Source organism: Crocodylus porosus, unplaced genomic scaffold (genome assembly GCF_001723895.1).
Source record: "Crocodylus porosus isolate Cpor-Errol unplaced genomic scaffold, CroPor_comp1, whole genome shotgun sequence".
NCBI lineage: Eukaryota > Metazoa > Chordata > Crocodylia > Crocodylidae > Crocodylus > Crocodylus porosus.
The window spans coordinates 113169620-113186550 of record NW_017728943.1 but is presented as its reverse complement, the minus strand read 5'-3'; the positions used below and the strand labels follow the sequence as shown (position 1 = coordinate 113186550).

General features: G+C 44.6%; 1 protein-coding gene across 2 annotated transcripts in view; it reads left to right on the top strand.

Annotated features, from left to right (window-relative positions):
- The window catches only part of TULP4 (tubby like protein 4), a 237071-nt gene that overhangs the window by 187099 nt on the left and 33041 nt on the right, over positions 1 to 16931 (top strand). For both annotated transcript variants that reach the window (XM_019550023.1, XM_019550024.1), the window contains exon 7: positions 5946 to 6112. In XM_019550023.1, the coding sequence (XP_019405568.1) occupies positions 5946 to 6112 (167 nt within the window). The remainder of the gene's footprint in view (positions 1 to 5945; positions 6113 to 16931) is intronic.

The window sequence follows — 16931 nt, the reverse complement described above, 5'->3', positions numbered from 1 at the left end:
CCCACCCCTGTAACCTGTCTAGGTCTGATGGCAGCCTATTCCTTCCATCTAGCATCTTATTGCAACCTATTCCTCCCATCTTAGAGGAAGACCATTGAACCAGGTATCTCTAGAATGATCTGTCCCGTGTCAGGCCATCCCTGGCATCATCTGTTGTTGGTTTAAAGATGCCAGAGGATACATCCCCATCTGTGCTGTTTAATACAGGAGCAGGCAATTATTTGGACTCGTGGGCCCCACAAACACAGGGTTTTGGTGAGCTGTTGCGGGCCAGGTCAGCACCCCCTTTCTCTCCCCACCAGCAGCTCACCAAAACTCTCTAACCAGCCCTATGCCACCTGCCTGGTCCCACGCCCTGCCCTGGGACTGGGATTGCAGGGCCCTGGCCCCACGTTGTCCTTGCCCTGTAATCCTGGCCCTGCCCACCCATCCCACTCCTGGATGCTGCTCCCTCATATCCCAGCCCTTGCCCCATCCCAGCCAAGCATGGAGCAAAGCCGTGATCTGCTGCCATGACTCTGCCTCAGGCCCCAACTCAAACTGTCACTGCACACCCCAATCCACAACATCCCAGGCCCTAGCATCAGCTGTGGATACTGCTGGCAAGTTCCCAGTGGGGATCAAGGCGACTGCACAGGACGGCAGCTGACATGCTGATGCATCAGTGTCAGCCGTGGTCTCGGGTGGACACCCCAATCCATACCTGGAACTTGCCGGCTGATGGTGTCCATCCAGTGCTGCTTCTAGCACATAGGGCGGGGGAGCTGGTGTAAGCTATGGAAGAGGTTGAGACATGCCCAGAATGACCCAGCAGCTGGAGACGCCAGCTCCCTGTGGGCTGGATCCCATGACTTCATAGCCGCCCACCTGCAGGCTGGATACAATTGGTTGACAGGCCAGAGCTGACCTGTGGGCCATATTTTGCCCATCTGGTTTAATAGCTATAATGGATCTGTCATCCATGAATTTGTCTATTCTGTTTTTGAACCTAGCTATGCTGTCTGCCTCCACCACCTCCTGTGGTAATGAGTTTGGCAAGCTAACTAGGTGCTGCATAAAAAAGTACTTTCTCCTGTAAGTTTTAAACCTTTCTCCTGGTAATTTCAATGGGTGCCCCCTAGTTCTAGTATTCTGGGATTTGATGAATCCTTATTCAATTTGTCTATACCCTTCTTGATTTTGTAGACCTCTGTCATATTCCTTCTCAATCTTTCCTTACCAAACTTAAAAATTCTGGCTCTTTTAGTCTCTCCTGATATGGCAGCTGCTCAATACCCCTGATCATCTTGGTTGCCTTCTTTGTACCTGTCTTTTCTTGTAAAGACAGATAGATTTTCTGTTACTTATTATCTGTAAGAAAACCTTAGAAAAACAAACTGAGGGGCTGTGTCCCCTAGCTACATATGACCCTGCAAATGTGCCTCATTTTAATTGGATAATCTTCAGTGTTCAATATAAACTCTGGATCACATGTCTGTATTTGGTGTGTTCAGTATTGCTTTGTGGATTCTGCAGCAGATGTCTCCATCTGCACAGGCTGCTGAAGACCACTCTGTGTGTTTTCCAAACAAGACTTTGTGAAAATATTTTACACCTAAAGAAGTACCAACATATTTTTGCTGTTACACCAGTTTTACTCTAGGTATGAAAAAAAATCATCACTTAATAAAGACCATTTGCATTATGTTGGAATAATGTAGAAAAATAAAACTGCTCTTATTGGAAGAATATCTGCTTTTCCCAAACACAAATACCTCTTTCCATCCACCTGGAAAGTCATGAAAAGTATGACATCCGTAAAGCAGATTGAATAATGGTTGTGAGATATTTCATGATGTCCTCTTCAATCTGTATATTTCACTTTTTGTCTGAGATGCTGATTCTGTGATATCTGCTAGTCTGTTACCTGTCTGTTGCCCTGAGCCTAGCTGTCTGTTACAGTGAACTACTTCTTCTTTCAGGGGCCAGGTGTCACTGAATCCACAGTAAGGGGTACCACAGAACCAGAGTATCCCAGAGGCATTCTTTCCAGAGCTCCTAAGTATCTGCCATTTACCTGCTATTATTGCATTTCTTCCTGGGCTGCAGCGTATTACCCATCATATGTCTGGATGACACTAGTGACCAGTTCAGATGAGAGGTGAAAGCAGAGCCCTGGCCACCTCCTTTGAGCTCTGCCTGCCTTCATAAAGTTCATAAAGTGAACTTTATAGCTTCCCTTCTAGTGAGGGTAGATCTGATCTCTGTAATTGCTGGGGCAATTGCTAAAGATGTATTGGCACCTGGATACCATAGCAATAGGCACTATATATAATCTTACATAAAAAAGATAGCTGCAACCAAAGCATGATCAGCATCCTCCTGGAGCCCTGGATAGAAGAATTTCAGCAATCTGAAAGGCAGCCCCTGTGTTCCGTGTTCCTTTCTCTCAGGGATTCCTTGGCTTCTCCATTGACCTTCCTGGTAATAAATTGATGTGGATTTATCAGTATTTAATTTAAAGGAAAAAATAAGCCTTGGGGTTGTACTTCCATTTCCCATCCTTGAGCAAGTGAAGGTCATGGGCAGTGTCTAGTCAGCCTGTGCTTCTGTGCAGCAGTATGATTTTAGGAGCTTAGAGAAAAAGGAAAAACTGCCAGGCAGGCACATTCATCCCTTGGCTTCAGTCTCCCAGAGCTCCTGTCACTGTCAGGCCCTTGATTCATTCTTCATTGGTGTTTATCTCCAGAGAGTCTCAGAACTAGATTTCAAGGGGAGGTAAAGATTTATAGCTAATCCTTTACTGACTACAGTCAATGACAGCAGCATTGGTCCTTCTGGGGCTACAGAGGCATGGACTTTCCCAGTGGCTGCCAGGTGGAGAAGGGAGATAGCTAGCCAGGAACTGGGCTTGAACCTGAGCAGGGGGGGATGACCCCCTTTCCCTTTGCTAAGCATGAGGCCCCAGTGAGACCCAGCCTGTCCCAGTCCATATGGAGAGACTTCCCAGTTCCAGCATCATGCTGAGAACAGACAGCTGTGTGCCTTCTGCGGCCTCAGGCCCAGTCATATCAGCCTTATGACATGATGTGAAGGTTGGGCTTTCTCCTGTGTGATACTGCCTTTGCTATCTCCCATGAGTGGCAGGGATCAGGAGAGCTCCCCCTCCCAGCCAAGCCCTGTGGCAAGTGCCTCAGATGGGAGGGGGGTGTCTTTGCAGCAGGAGCATCCCAGCTGCCAGGAAGAGAGAACAAAAGCAGGGAGCCCTGTGGATGCTGTGTGCTGAGGGGTGGGTCCTGGGAGCATCACACTGTGGTTGAACAGGAATTTTCAGATGCTAATATTTTTAGTATTACAGTGGATATGAATCACGAGGTAACTGGACAAGGACTTCAGGGAGACCCTCATACAAGCAGAAGATTTCTTGTCACAGATGTGGGAAGAGGCTGACTGGGTGGCATTACTGGAGGTTGCAGGGGGTTCCCATGGATAAAGGGGATAGTTTTAGCCAAGATTTTGGCAGACTTGAAAAAAGGAAAGGGTACTGAAGGAATTTTAGCTGAGAGCGTGGTCAGGAGCTAATAGCGGCAGGAGGGAAGCTAGTTTCTATCATCAACAAGAAAGAAGAAGTAACAAGACATGGGGCAGTCTTTGCCTTGATCCTTCTGCTGACTGTCTCCCTGCAGGCACATGCACATCTGCCATCAGTCCCTGTCTGTGTAAATGTCAAGTTACCTGAGGCAGGTTCGGTGCCTTTCTCTGCATTTTAAAACTGCTTGGCACATCCTGGGTGATACCACAGTCTAGACTGGGGTAGGCAAAATGACAGATCTGGCTGGTGGGTAAAGGGGTCTCAGAAGACCCAGTTGATGTCAAGAGGGTTCCCCTGGCACAATAACTATGGATGGTAGCCATGAAGCTGTCTTCTGAGGACCCCAGTTCCCATCAGCCCCTACCCAGGTTGCTGCAGCTGGTTTCCACGGAGACCTTATCAGCAGCAGGGTAGTGACAGCGTGGGGGCTATGGTTTCCATGGAGACTGGCCCCAGCAGTGCTGGTAGGGCATGCGGCTGGGCGGGGAGGGGGGCCAGGGCCAGGATCTTAAAGCGGTGACAGCATGGTCTGGAGCTAGGGCAGTGCTGCGATCTGCTGCTCACATATCCCAGGCTGGGGCCAGTGTCCATGGGAACCCTGGCCCCACATTGTCACAGCCCTCGCACTCCCAGGGTCTCCATGGAAACCAGCTGCAGTGACACAGGCAGGGTCTGCTGGGAAATGGCGTCTGCCACGGGCCCGATCCAGCCCATGGGCTGGACTTTGCCTGCCCCGATCTAGATCGTAAAAAATAATTACATCAATAGCATGAAACTCTACACAGGATAAATGTTTTAAACTCAGAAATCTGTACAAGCTACACTACTGACTTTGTTTTCTTGATGTAAATGAAATTAAAGAGGCCAAAAAGCTTAAAGGATAAGATCCTCACCTCTTTTTTGACCATTGTCTGATGGGTAAAGGGGTCTCAGAAGACCCAGCTGATGTCAAGAGGGTTCCCCTGGCACAATAACTATGGATGGTAGCCATGAAGCTGTCTTCTGAGGACCCTTTTGCAGTCCCTGATATGGAGGCTTGTACAGGGCATGGGAGAGCAGGTGGCAAAGGGACATGGCAGGATGGAGCAGTGTGCAGAGGCTGTTCAGCCACAAGCCCATGAGGCAGTATGGGGAGGCTGCTGTACTGAAGGCCTCCAGGGCTTATGTGAAGGGGAGCAGCCTTCATTTGAGGATGAAAAGATGTCTTAAAACCTCTACATCCCTTATCATCTTTGTGAGCTATAAATTTTGCTGCAACACAGACTCTCATGCTAAGACCTTTCCCCAAATGGCTGTGTTGTTTTCATGGGTATATAGGTACTTAGGCTTGTTCTTAAAACTGTGGTTGATTTAACTTATAGATGTCTACTGTGCTTAACATTATATTTTCCTAGAAAGATAAATCCCACTATAAAAACACCTAAAGTAGCTCTGTACTAGGGGACTGTAGGCAAAGAGAGAAAATAGAGGGACATCATGAACACCAGCCTGTGAAAAAAAATCCTCTTGAGAAACAAACATTCTGCCTATAATGCATACAGAAGCATAATCCCCATGAGAAATATCATCAGAAAGGCAACAGTTGAAATAATACAAAACCATTTTAAATTGCACATAAAAGTCCTTGAAAATGACAAGTTGACAACTTAAAACAATTTTGAGATCCTTGCTGCCAGCTCTCATTTCTCTCCTGCTTCTTCATTTGAAGACAGCTTCTCGCCCACAAGCATCTTCAGAAGGTTCATGGCAGATTGAGTGTCCCAGGGCACAAAAGTTTGGTCTAGCCTACAGTTTGTCTGGGCCTGAAATAGCTGCCTCTTCCCTTAAAGGGATAAGACTCTGCCTCTTACCTTAAAGGCCAGCTCTGAACCCCTTGGGCAGATAAAACTACTGTTGACATGGAAGGCAAAAACACCAAATATTCCAGTGCTCTCGCTTACGTGAACTGACAGAAAGGTAGAAATTGGGGTTTGGGCAGGGGGTCAGAATTAGCATCCCAGAAGGAAGCTGTAGGCATTGCTTTCCATAATCTGCCAGAAGGAGAGGCAATTGATATGTATAATATATTCTAACCTCTATTATACCCAAGTTTATGGCTTGCTGACTCTCACATGTAAAAACAAGGTCCTGCTTTGTGACTAATTACTACACATAAAGATAAATACATCAGTACATTTTTACTCATCTACTGCATTTCGTTAGGAGCATTTTCAGAAATGTGTATGTGCCCTACTAACTCAGACTGCTTTGAAAGTGAATAAGGCTCAAGCTTCTAGCTACTCATGAAAAGGCTGCTCCTATTAAATGTGATTACTGTGCTTTGCGAGGTGAGCTCCTTTCGCCTCCTAGTGGTGTCTTGCCTTTGTAATTTCAGATGTGGTGGTGCAGTGGTGTACACAGGGAGACTTACTGGCTGTTGCGGGCATGGAAAAGCACAGTCAGCTCACTGAACTTGGCAACAGTTCCATGCTGAAGAGTGCACTCGTCAAGTTCTACAATGTCCGTGGGGAACATATCTATACGCTGGAGACACCCGTGCAGGTAAGGGATGTTATGAGATATCATGTGTAATGCTCATGCATGAATAATGTTACACCTACAGTAGCTCCACAGTATAGACAAATATTACTGAAGTGTTCAACTGTGGTTTTGATAAGCTTCAAGTCTTTGCTTTTTGCAACACCTAGAATGTGAATTAACGTAAATTATTGTTGTTTGCCCTATCTGGGATTGGGGCCTCATTGTGCTAGGTACTGTGCAAACATATAGTGAGATACTTTGCCTGACAGACTACAATGTAAATAGGCAATATAGACCAAGAAAGCACTATTATTCCTGTTTTATAGGTGAGGCACCAATGAGCACATAGGCTAAATCACTTGCCTCCAGTCACACAGAAAGTGTTTGACAGAGCTGGGAACGGAACTTAACCTCCAAGTCTAGTACCCTAACTATGAGACTGCCCTGTCCTTAACCACAAAACTATAATGTGCAGGGTGCCTCTGCCCCAGTATAGAGGTAGGACAATCTAATGCAACAGGAGGTCCTAGAATGTGGAGTGACATGGTGTCAGACTGACACTGAAGCCATGATGGTCTAGGAGTTATGTGAGAGGCAAGGATTTTTCTGGGTGATATCTTTTCTTGGACCAGCTGCATGGTTGGTATAAAGTTAGACAAGCTTTCAAATGCAAGGCATTCTTCACCAGATCTGAGGAAAACAGCAGCCACTGCAGTTATGAAAAACAATGGATGGGACTGTGAAATTCTAGAGGGAAGAAATTCCTAGTGGTAGCAGACAAAGAATTAGACAAGGTTTTTTCCCCCAATCATCATGGAGAACCCCCTTCTCGCCCCCCACCCCCCAATCTTGGGTTAGTATATAAAGCGGGGGTAGTGGGGGGCCGGCAGGCAGTTGCCTCAGCTCTGACTCTGGTCCTGAGCCCAGGTTGGGGCCACAGTCAGACCCACAGCAGCCTCCTGCCCTCTCCCCCTCTGCTTGCTCTCTGCAGCTTCTGCCCCACTCTCTACCCCGTTCCCCCACTTACTGTCAGACACAGCTTGACTCCGGCTCTGGCTGGATTCCCTTCTGGACACAGAGCATGTGGAGCTCTATCCCCTGCCCAGCCACTCAGCAGCCTCTGCTGCTGCATGGTTCAGCAAGGGATGTGCTATACTCCAGGGAGGAAATAGAGTCCCAGCAGCATCTGACAGTAAAGAGGGAGAGGGCGGAAGAGGCAGGGACTAGGGAGTGAGGGCGGAAGAGGCAGGGACTAGGGAGTGAGGGCAGAAGAGGCAGAGACTGGGAAATGAGGGTGGAAGAGGCAGAGATTGGGAACTGAGGGGGAAAGAGGCAAAGACTGGGGAGTGAGGCGGGGAAAAGGCAGAGACTGTGGAGTGGTGGGGAGAGGGAGACTTGGAAGTGGGAAGGAAGAGGCAAAAACTGGGAGGACTGAGGGGGAAAGAGGAAAAGACTGGGGAGGTGGTAGGGAAAGAAGCAAAGCCTTTGGGGAGCTAAGGGTGGAGGGTTGCCTTTGGGGGAGAGGAAAGCTGCAGGGGAAAAAAGTGGGGGAGTAGAGGGCAAGGGGTCTGTCTGACCCTCCCCTCTAGCCACTGCTTTCCCTGTGGAGCAGTGGGGAGGGGGTTGAATTCAAGACAACCCTCCAATAATTACTATACTTGGAAAATTGTAACAATTTTATAAATTTTTCACATATCAAATCTAATTATTGGGGGTCATCTTAAATTCAGAGTCATCTTAGATTTGAGTAAATACAATAATTCTTAACAGTAGTAACCAGACTCTTTGTTTGTTGTTGTTAATTTTCCAATATTATGGCGTGAGTTGTGCACAGAAGGCTGAGTTAAGGACCATCTGGCAAACTGACTCATGAATATCTTCGTTTGCATTTATTTATATTTAGCAGTAACCTGCAGTTATGCTTCAACTTGGATTTTGTTCTTCTTTAGATTTTGCATTTTTTAGAATAATGTACCCCACACCTGGTGTATGGGACAAACTGTTAGGGATTCAAGTGTGCGTACATGGTGTCTTAGTGCTGATTTAAGTGAAGAGCCTATTTATCCAGTTTTTACTGCTGTCACAATTATAGCAGCACAACCACTCTCCCACCCATGTGAACAAAACAAATATAAATGCATTTATGCCAGTACTGCTTATTCCATATGGAAAGGGGAATCAAAATACCTGCATCCACAGGATTTATTAAACTTTCGTGAATTATTATCCGTAGCATAACTATCTTATTAAAAACAGAAGTCACGTTCAAACTGCAGTATTTATACAGTATGAAATCTACATGCAGACCAGGCCTAAATTTGGGACTTGATTCTCTTCTCTTCTTACTATGCTTATTTCTTTTTACTTAATAAAATTAATTTCTGATTTCTACTGGTAAGACCCACCCACTTGAATAGTGAAACTACATATATTGCCATTTGAGCTACAAAAGACTAGAGTTTTGCAGATTATTTGGTCTTTTGACAAAATCAGCTAATATGGCTACTGCAAAAAGTGAGATTGCTAGTGACATTTGTTATTCAACATGTCTAGTCCAGAGTAGTGGATAGACAGAGTCTATCCCATTGATAGACTGGTCCCATTGATTTGTCTTATGAACACCAACAGCAGTAAAATCAATAATTTGCTGTAGAATGGCAGTCAGTGCTGTGATGGGATGTTATAAAAATCACCACTGGCAACTGAAAAGGAAAGGGTGAGAAGATGGGAATTTTCATATCTCAAACTCTATTATAACAACTATTTCCTCTGGAAAAAGCAGCACGTGATTGGGGATGTTGCTTTTATTTTAAACAAATCCCGCTCCTAATTTAATTAATGACAGGAGAGTTAAACAGTGCTGAACACTGCAAATGTCAGATTACTGGTGCAAAACATATTTAATATGAGGCACTGTTGTTTCATTTCTCTGATAAAACAGGTGTCTGAAATCTTTATCTGTAAAATAAATTAAGCTGTCATTGCTTATGCTCTCTGGATATGCTAGGTACATTTGTAGAGTATTAAGAAAACAAGACATTTTCAGATTGCTTATAATTGTAACTCAAAAGAACTAATGTAAAATGTATATGAAAGTTAGAGAGTAGATATTAATGATTGTGAAGCCACAGCAAGCCAGACAGTCAGAACTGTTTACTTTGCTTTTATTATCACAGTGACAACTGTTTTCATATTTTCTGCCAAGAACAAACTGGTCTACCTTCTCCCCTGGCTTTGGTACAGTTTTGGTGTTAAATCATGTGGTTCCTAAATGGGCAACCTGTATTTGTGGTTAAGATCTCTGTATGTAACACCATAAACACAAGGATTGAGCTAATTTAAAAGCATCCAATCCGGCATAACGTTATTATATAAAAATAGTATTCATAGGTTGGAGGGTGGAGTTGGCAGGGTGTAACAGCTTCTCTTTCTCAGTGCTATGTCTGTGGCTACAACTCACCATCTGCCATACCCTCTGCTTCCACAAAGGTGCACTTATCAAAGGTTGTGTAGACTGAAGAACAAAGCTAGGGCTGTTTTTTTCTACAAAGAGTATCCTGAACCCTTCTTGAGCCCAATGTGAATGTATGGTGTTCGTCATCCCACAGCGCTGGCCCCTCACACTTATCTCACTGGATCCATCCTTTATGGACTAAGAAAAGCTCAGGCCTGTAGTGTCACACACATATTGCATATCTGCTGGTGTTGCAGAGAGCTAATACATAATGCTTGTTTTATATGAAGAGCATGTGCTAAAGGCTGTCCATAAGCTGCTAGGTATTCAGAAGAATGCTGTCACTTCTTGAAAGCCTTCTTGTCTATCACTGCTCCCAACACACAAATACAAATCTGATCAAGCAGAGATGCACCAGGTTCCTTCCTCTAGTGATTTAGTTTTTCAGCTGCTTCTCCAGCATTTTAAACGAAATAAAAAGATTGAGGTATCTTTATGGTTATGCATTCTATTTGAGATGAACATTTCCTTCTTGTAAATATAGGCAAATGTTGATCCTCTGGTGCATGGTGTACATGTAAGAAGTCTAGTCAGGTGCCTGATGAATCCACTTGTGGCTGACAAGCCCAATTCAAGAGTGACACAGCTTCACAGAGCCATGTGTTGTTTGAGTTGGAGACCAAGTTTACAGCACATTGCTTTCTTCTTCTCGCTTTCCTTCCATCCCCTGGATCAAAGCCGCTTCATGTTGAGCTGCACCCAGTGTCAGATGTTCCCTCCAGATCATATGGGATTCTGCATGCTCCTCCAGCTTTCTACACTGATGTTGAACAAATTCATATAATTTTTTGTACATGTTGTAGTACTGCCATAAAGGGTGACCCAGCTTTTTAGAGCCACCTCAAATCTCACTGTACAAAATATTTGTGGGGTTATGGTCTCCTCCTATTCTCCTGACATGGCCAAGCCATTGCAACCTCCTCTTCTTGTTAGTGGTTTCTAAGTGTAACAGTCCTGTGCACTCCACTCCAGCACCTCTGTGTTTGACATTTTGTCTTCCCATTTTATTTTCAGGATCTTCCACAGGCATCTCATATGGAAGCTGTTCAGTCTCCTGACGTGTCTGTCTATCAGTGTTGCCTCTAAGCTGTGTGGCATGCGCAGCCGTGCGGGCGCGCTTATGCCTCACTACCAGGTGCACCTGTGTGGCCGTGCACACCACGCAGCTTAGAGGGAACACTAGTGTCTAACACATATAGTCCATATTTCTGAACCATAAAGTAGGGATGACAGCACACAAATCTCATGGATTTGCACATTTACCTTAGCTGATAGTTTGTTATGTTCCTGTAATAGCCCAAAATTCTTAGCTGCTTCTCCGATTCTGTTAGTCATTTCAGTCTGAAGGTCAAGATTCCTGCTGATCATAGAACCCAAGTAGCAAAAGCTGTCAGAAGCATCAAGAGATTTACCCTCCAGAGTGATGTCAGGCACTGTTTCTTCCACCATTTGGTATATGATCACAGTCTTCTTAAGACTAATTGTCAACCTGAAGCTCTCGCATGACACAGAAAATCTGCCCAAAATTTTCAAACAAAATTTGCTTCTTGAATTTATTTATGAAACCCTCAAAACCCTGGCATTAAGCAGAGATGGCAGTAGTAGTAATGGGCGGCACCTGAGACTTGTTTTTTACAGCCTTACTAAAACTGTTTACTGAAAGTGCTGCAACCCAGTTCTGTCACTTCGAAAGTCTGTGCTTGATGTGCAGATGGATCTTTATTGTATCAGCTAACTGTACCTGCTGTTGTAAAGCTGTCCTCTGAGTGGATACAGCTGCTTCATCTCTTCCTAATTAGACTTGAAATAGAGGAGCCTTCTATAACCTCTCTTCAAAACCGCCTCACTGAAGACATTACAAAACCTGTGAAGTTGTGATCTTTCACTTTTCTTAATGGTTCAGATTATTCGCCTATTGTTTCCCAGGGCTGTGTAATTCTCTTTTATATGTCCTGGAGGATCATAAGAACAGGAAGTAGAGCCCAGAGAACCTAACTCTAATCTCATGTACATATAGAAAGCTAGAATAATTGCACCTACCCTATTGAAAAACTGACATATGGCATGCCCTGTAATTAACTGCATGTGTAACAATCTTACACATAGAGCTAACTTTGATGAGCAGACAGCTTGATAGTGAAAGTATATTTTTTTCCAAGAATCAGTTATTTAAATGTTGATTCAGTATGATTGTATAAAAGGCTTAAAGATTCTGGGCAGTATTTGGCTGGTTCTTACAGAATTGTAGCTTCTGGTATTTTTGGCAAAGGATGAGATCGGTGCATGCTTTGGAAGGGAGCTGAGATCATGCAGAAAGGGTGGATCTCAGAGCTGAAGACTTTCTTGGAAAGAATCAAACCAATTTTTTTCTGCCTCAGTGTTTCCATTGGCTACTGAAAAAGTAACCAACACTACAGTTTAAAGCTGTAGGTTGTAAACACCAGGTTTTATCTTGCTCCTATTAAAATCAGTGACAGGTTTCCTCTGTAAATACCAGGTTTTATCTTGCTTCTATTAAAATCAGTGACAGAACACCTATAGGGCTCAGTGGCAGCAGAATGGGGCATTCTGAATCTTGTTCCTTCATGTTCTGGTTTATACATTAATCAAAAGAAAGCCACTTCTGCAGTCCTCAGCCACTGGGAGAACTCCAAAGCCCGCTCTGGGGAGTGCCACATCTAGCAGTAAGTAAAGAGCATAACTGCCAGATCCCTAACACGTATTGCAGGATTCTGACCCTAGAGCATGCACCCCTGATTTAGCATAAGTCCAACTTTAAAGCAGCCAGAGTCTATACACTGAGGGCAGCATGAGCCATGGCCCCCAGACTGCAATGTGCTCTGGGCTGCTGGCTCCCCTGACACTGTGGGCTACACAACGCCTTGCCACACTGCCCTTCCCCCTGGGTTGGGGGCATGCAGCCAGAGTTGGGCAAAGAGGGGAAACCCCAAGACCCTGATTGATGCTGCAGCCAGAGCAATAAGGGCAGTGGTGCCCAGGGGATGCAGACCATATGCAGTCTGCAGGCAGCCAGTTGGACAGGCCTGATGTAAAGTAACAGCGTCTAATAGCAAGCAAGAAAACCCTGCTGATTTCTTATATAATATTTGTCTGCTTTTAATTTTGATGGATAGCAACAGATATAGTCCCTCAAGATTTGGAGTAAAAGAGTAGAATTACCCTCTGCACTGATTCCGACTGACTGGGGATATACGCAAATTTCTAGTTGACCCGTTCTTAACCTTGTAGGACTAATGGGTCAGATTACACATTTACTGGTCTAAGAAGGGACCTACTTAATTTGTGATATTACAGAAACCTCAGTCTGCAATTGTCCATGAAATCAACTTAAAAAAATAAAATTCTATCTCCCCAGTGGGAGCCAACAGTCTTCACTACTTTGCAGCCCACCCAGGAGGGGAGGGCACCAACTGGCAGGTCAGCGCAAAGGGCACCTGCTCACTTGTCCCTCTTTCCCCCCAGGTCCTCCCTACCTATCAGTGGTCAGGGGCAGGGCTGCACAAAGAGCAGCCCCTTCATCCCTCCTCCCCCTTCTGAACCCCACCCCAGGCCTGTCCACCAATCAGTGACAAGGGGTGGGGGTGCAGGGAAATGCCTGTGAAATTGCCTCTGTGTTGCGACCAAGCTGCAAAACATTCTCTGTCTGGCCATGAATTAAGTAGGTTCCTATGTATAAGTGATTGGAAATAAGTTTATATCCATAACAACAGAAGTTTGGTACACACAACTAGTTTATACCTGTAACAGAACAGAAGTTTGGCACACATAGACTGGTTTAAAAATGGAGGAACCTGGTCTAAGGTTTGTCCCCCACCTCTACCCTGTCTAAAGTACAAATGTGTGCTCTGATCACTACTGATCTAAACTGTGCTGTTTACAGAAAACCATGCATCTTAGATCGATTCCTCCTTAAACTTTTTGAATGTCTGTACCTAGCTGTGATGTCTTGTCTCAAACATACAAACATACCTTTAAGGACTGTGGAATGGTCTGTGAGAACACGTGTTGCTGGGATATTGGCAGGATTTTACAAAGAGAAGCATTTATTTAAGAGAGTTGCATTCAGCAGACTGGAATATGTAAGAAGTTCATTTTTGAATTCACCAAATTGGCCAGGTGTCTTAAAGTTTAAAGAGAGCAAGCGACTTCCTCACCACTATGTTTTGAGTAGTTTAGATTGGATTTTAAATCACAACCCTGTAGTTTTTTAGTACTTTGCTGTAAGCATAGTTCATCTGTATTCTTCCTGCCCATGAAAGTTCTGGCCTGTGAATTGTATTAACGTGAGGGGTGGATAACCCGGAAAGGGTTCAGAGGAGGGCTACCTGTCTGGTTAAAGATCTACAGAAAAAACTCTATGTGGAGGGAGCCCTGAACCTCTTTTGCCTCCACAAGATTCATTGATCTTGTGGCCACCTACAGACTCATTGGGGGGGAGGGAGGGGAGTCAGCAGGAAGTAGGGGATATGATGTTTCCCGGGGCGATACTCGGGGTAACTAAAAACAATGGACACAAGTTAAAATAGAGCAAATTCAGGCTGGATATCAGCAGCCTGTTCTTTACAGTGAGGGTCGCCAAAATATGGAATAGGCTTCCAAGAGAGGTGGTGTTGTCCCCTTCCTTGGAAATATTCAAAAGGAGATTGGATAGACACCTGGCTGGGGTCATCTGACCCCAGTGCTCTTTCCTGCCCAGGGCAGGGGGTCGGACTTGATGATCTAATAGGTCCCTTCTGACCCTAATAACTATGAAACTATGAATCTGGATCCATATATATATAGTAGATTAAGGAACAAGTTATTCTGCAGAAATTCTGTAATGGTTCCAGGGCTCCAGGTAGAAAAGGGTAGAGTTTTCAGTCAAGTTATGGGAAAAGGTGCTCTTCCCCCAGTGTCAAGTATTCCTGTGCCTGAAGAAGGATAACTGCGCATGAACCTTGCTAAGAACTTTTCTCCAACTACAGTACTCAGTTGGTCTAATAAAAGATACTACATCTCAAAGATCCTTGCCTACTTTTTATCTGGGAAAACAGATGTGGTTCTCTTGATCTGTATGTACTCCACATGGAATCTTTAGGTTTCTTGCTGCTGTATTAATGTGGTCTTCTGTGTACATCCCCCAAAATTAATCTTATTTGGGGGTTGTTGGGTGACACTGTAAGTTTGTTTTTTTACAGAGAGAACGACAAGGCAATTTATATTTTGCTAGTGAAGTGTGCTCCAGGATCTCAGTGGAGGCTTTGAGATATTCAAGTAAGACAGTCTGTAGTAACCCCCGTTAACCTCTAGCTATTACAGCAACAGAACACAATGAGGAATTTTTATAGATGTTCACAACTGGGAAATGGAGTCTATTTTTTCTACAAGTTCATTATCTTGTCCTGGGAAAGACTCATTCGGTTAAAACTAAGTCTTTCAGCTAGACTTGAGATGTGGAAGATGCTTGGCTATAGAAACTTGGAACTGAAATAAATAAGAAACTAAACTGCAAATTAACTGTTCTGCAGTTTGAAGAATCGTACAATGCCTTCACTACTGAAGTATCTGAGCACCTCATAATCTTTGATATATTTAGCCTCCTGTCCTCCTCAGAAATTAATGGTTGTGTTCACATGACACAGATCTGACAAAGTAGGTTGTTGGCTATGAAAGCTCATGCCTCTCTGAACTGGTCAGTTTGTAAGGGTGGAAACAGAAGAATGTTTATGGCAGCACAAAGGCCAAGGAAACAGACGTCCATGCCCCTTGTGCCACAAATGGCCAAAATTTGTGGCTGCAACATAGGTGGTAACAATTTATGCCTCTGCTTAGCAGTGGACATCTGTTTGCTTTATGGTGCAAGAGTACAGCCAGCCCTTCCCATCAGAGTTGCCCATTCTCTCCAGCCACCTTGGGCAGGTGATCCCAAGGCTTGAGGGGCCCAATCCTGCATGCTCCCTGGGACTGTCTGCCTGGCTTTCCCTGCTTAGATCGACGCACCCCAGGGAATCTCTATGACATGTCTCTGTGAGCAGGGAAAAGTTGGGGTTTCTCTGTCTACAGAGACACACCGGGGGGGAAACTCTATGGTGCATCTCTGTAAGCAGGCAGCGCATCATCTGTTGTCTCACAGGATATCAATAGGCAGGAGAACTGGCAACATGTTTCGGCCAGTAGAACAGATCAGCTGTGCTTTCCATCCCAGCACAACTGATCTGCTTAATTTGATGACATGTTTCTAGCCTAAAGTGCCACCCTGCCTTTACTTGACATTGTACAGGGGTAAAGACTATGTGATCTGCCCAGGCTCGCACAGAAAGTCTGTGGTGGCTGAAGGACCTGAACCCAGGCCTCACCCGTCCGATCTACTGTCCTAACCAATGCACCATCCTTTCTCACTCTGTATATGCACAGATACAGTTTCAGCCTTCTTTAAAGTAAAAGAGAGAAACATACATGTTATGTTATTTATAGCCTTTACATCCGTATACAAACATGCCATTCACTAGTCAGATTCTCTGTTGCATCTCCCGGAGACCTCTATCTGGTCTCTCATCCCCAAAGGATTTTTAGACCTGCAGCACTAATCAAAAACAAAGTCTTATCTCACTAGTTGATGTCTGCCAGCAGGATTTCCTGCTCTGGATATGACCATTTCACACTCCGTGAGACTTCTGGTCCCAATAGCAAGGTGCTAGTTTAGGCAGAAAGCAGACCTTAACACCCAAAATTTGAGAGTCTTCAGGTACTTAAGTGAAATACCTGTCCGCTACATTCTAACTGAATTCTGACTGACTGAACTTCATAGCAGTTATAAAAGGTATGTATATTGTACTGCTCCTCTGTTGCGGTGAAAAATGAATGATATAAGCTAGCACAGGGAGGTAGCTTGGTCAAAGATATCCAGTCCAGTGCTCTAAGAAATAACATTCCCAATGCAGGTGATTCAGACACAAAGCTATCAAACTCATCATTAACCAGTTTTTTGAATCCTGCAGTCAGTGTGTTTCTTTGATAAAACATCTTAACTATTGCCTTTTCGTGTATTTGTTTTTTAGTTTAATAGTCCTGTGACTTAAATTCTCTGTTTGTGTGTGGTAGTTCAACTTTTTCCTTTCTCCATAGATTCATAGTTTCTAGGGTCGGAAGGGACCTGAGCAGATCATCTAGTCCGACCCCCTGCCATGGCAGGAAAGAATACTGGGGTCAAACGACCCCAGCAAGATGTACATCTAACCTCCTCTTAAACACCCCCAGCGTAGAAGCCTGCACCACTTTTCTTGGAAGCTGGTTCCAGGCCCTAGCCGCCCTGACTGTGAAGTAGCG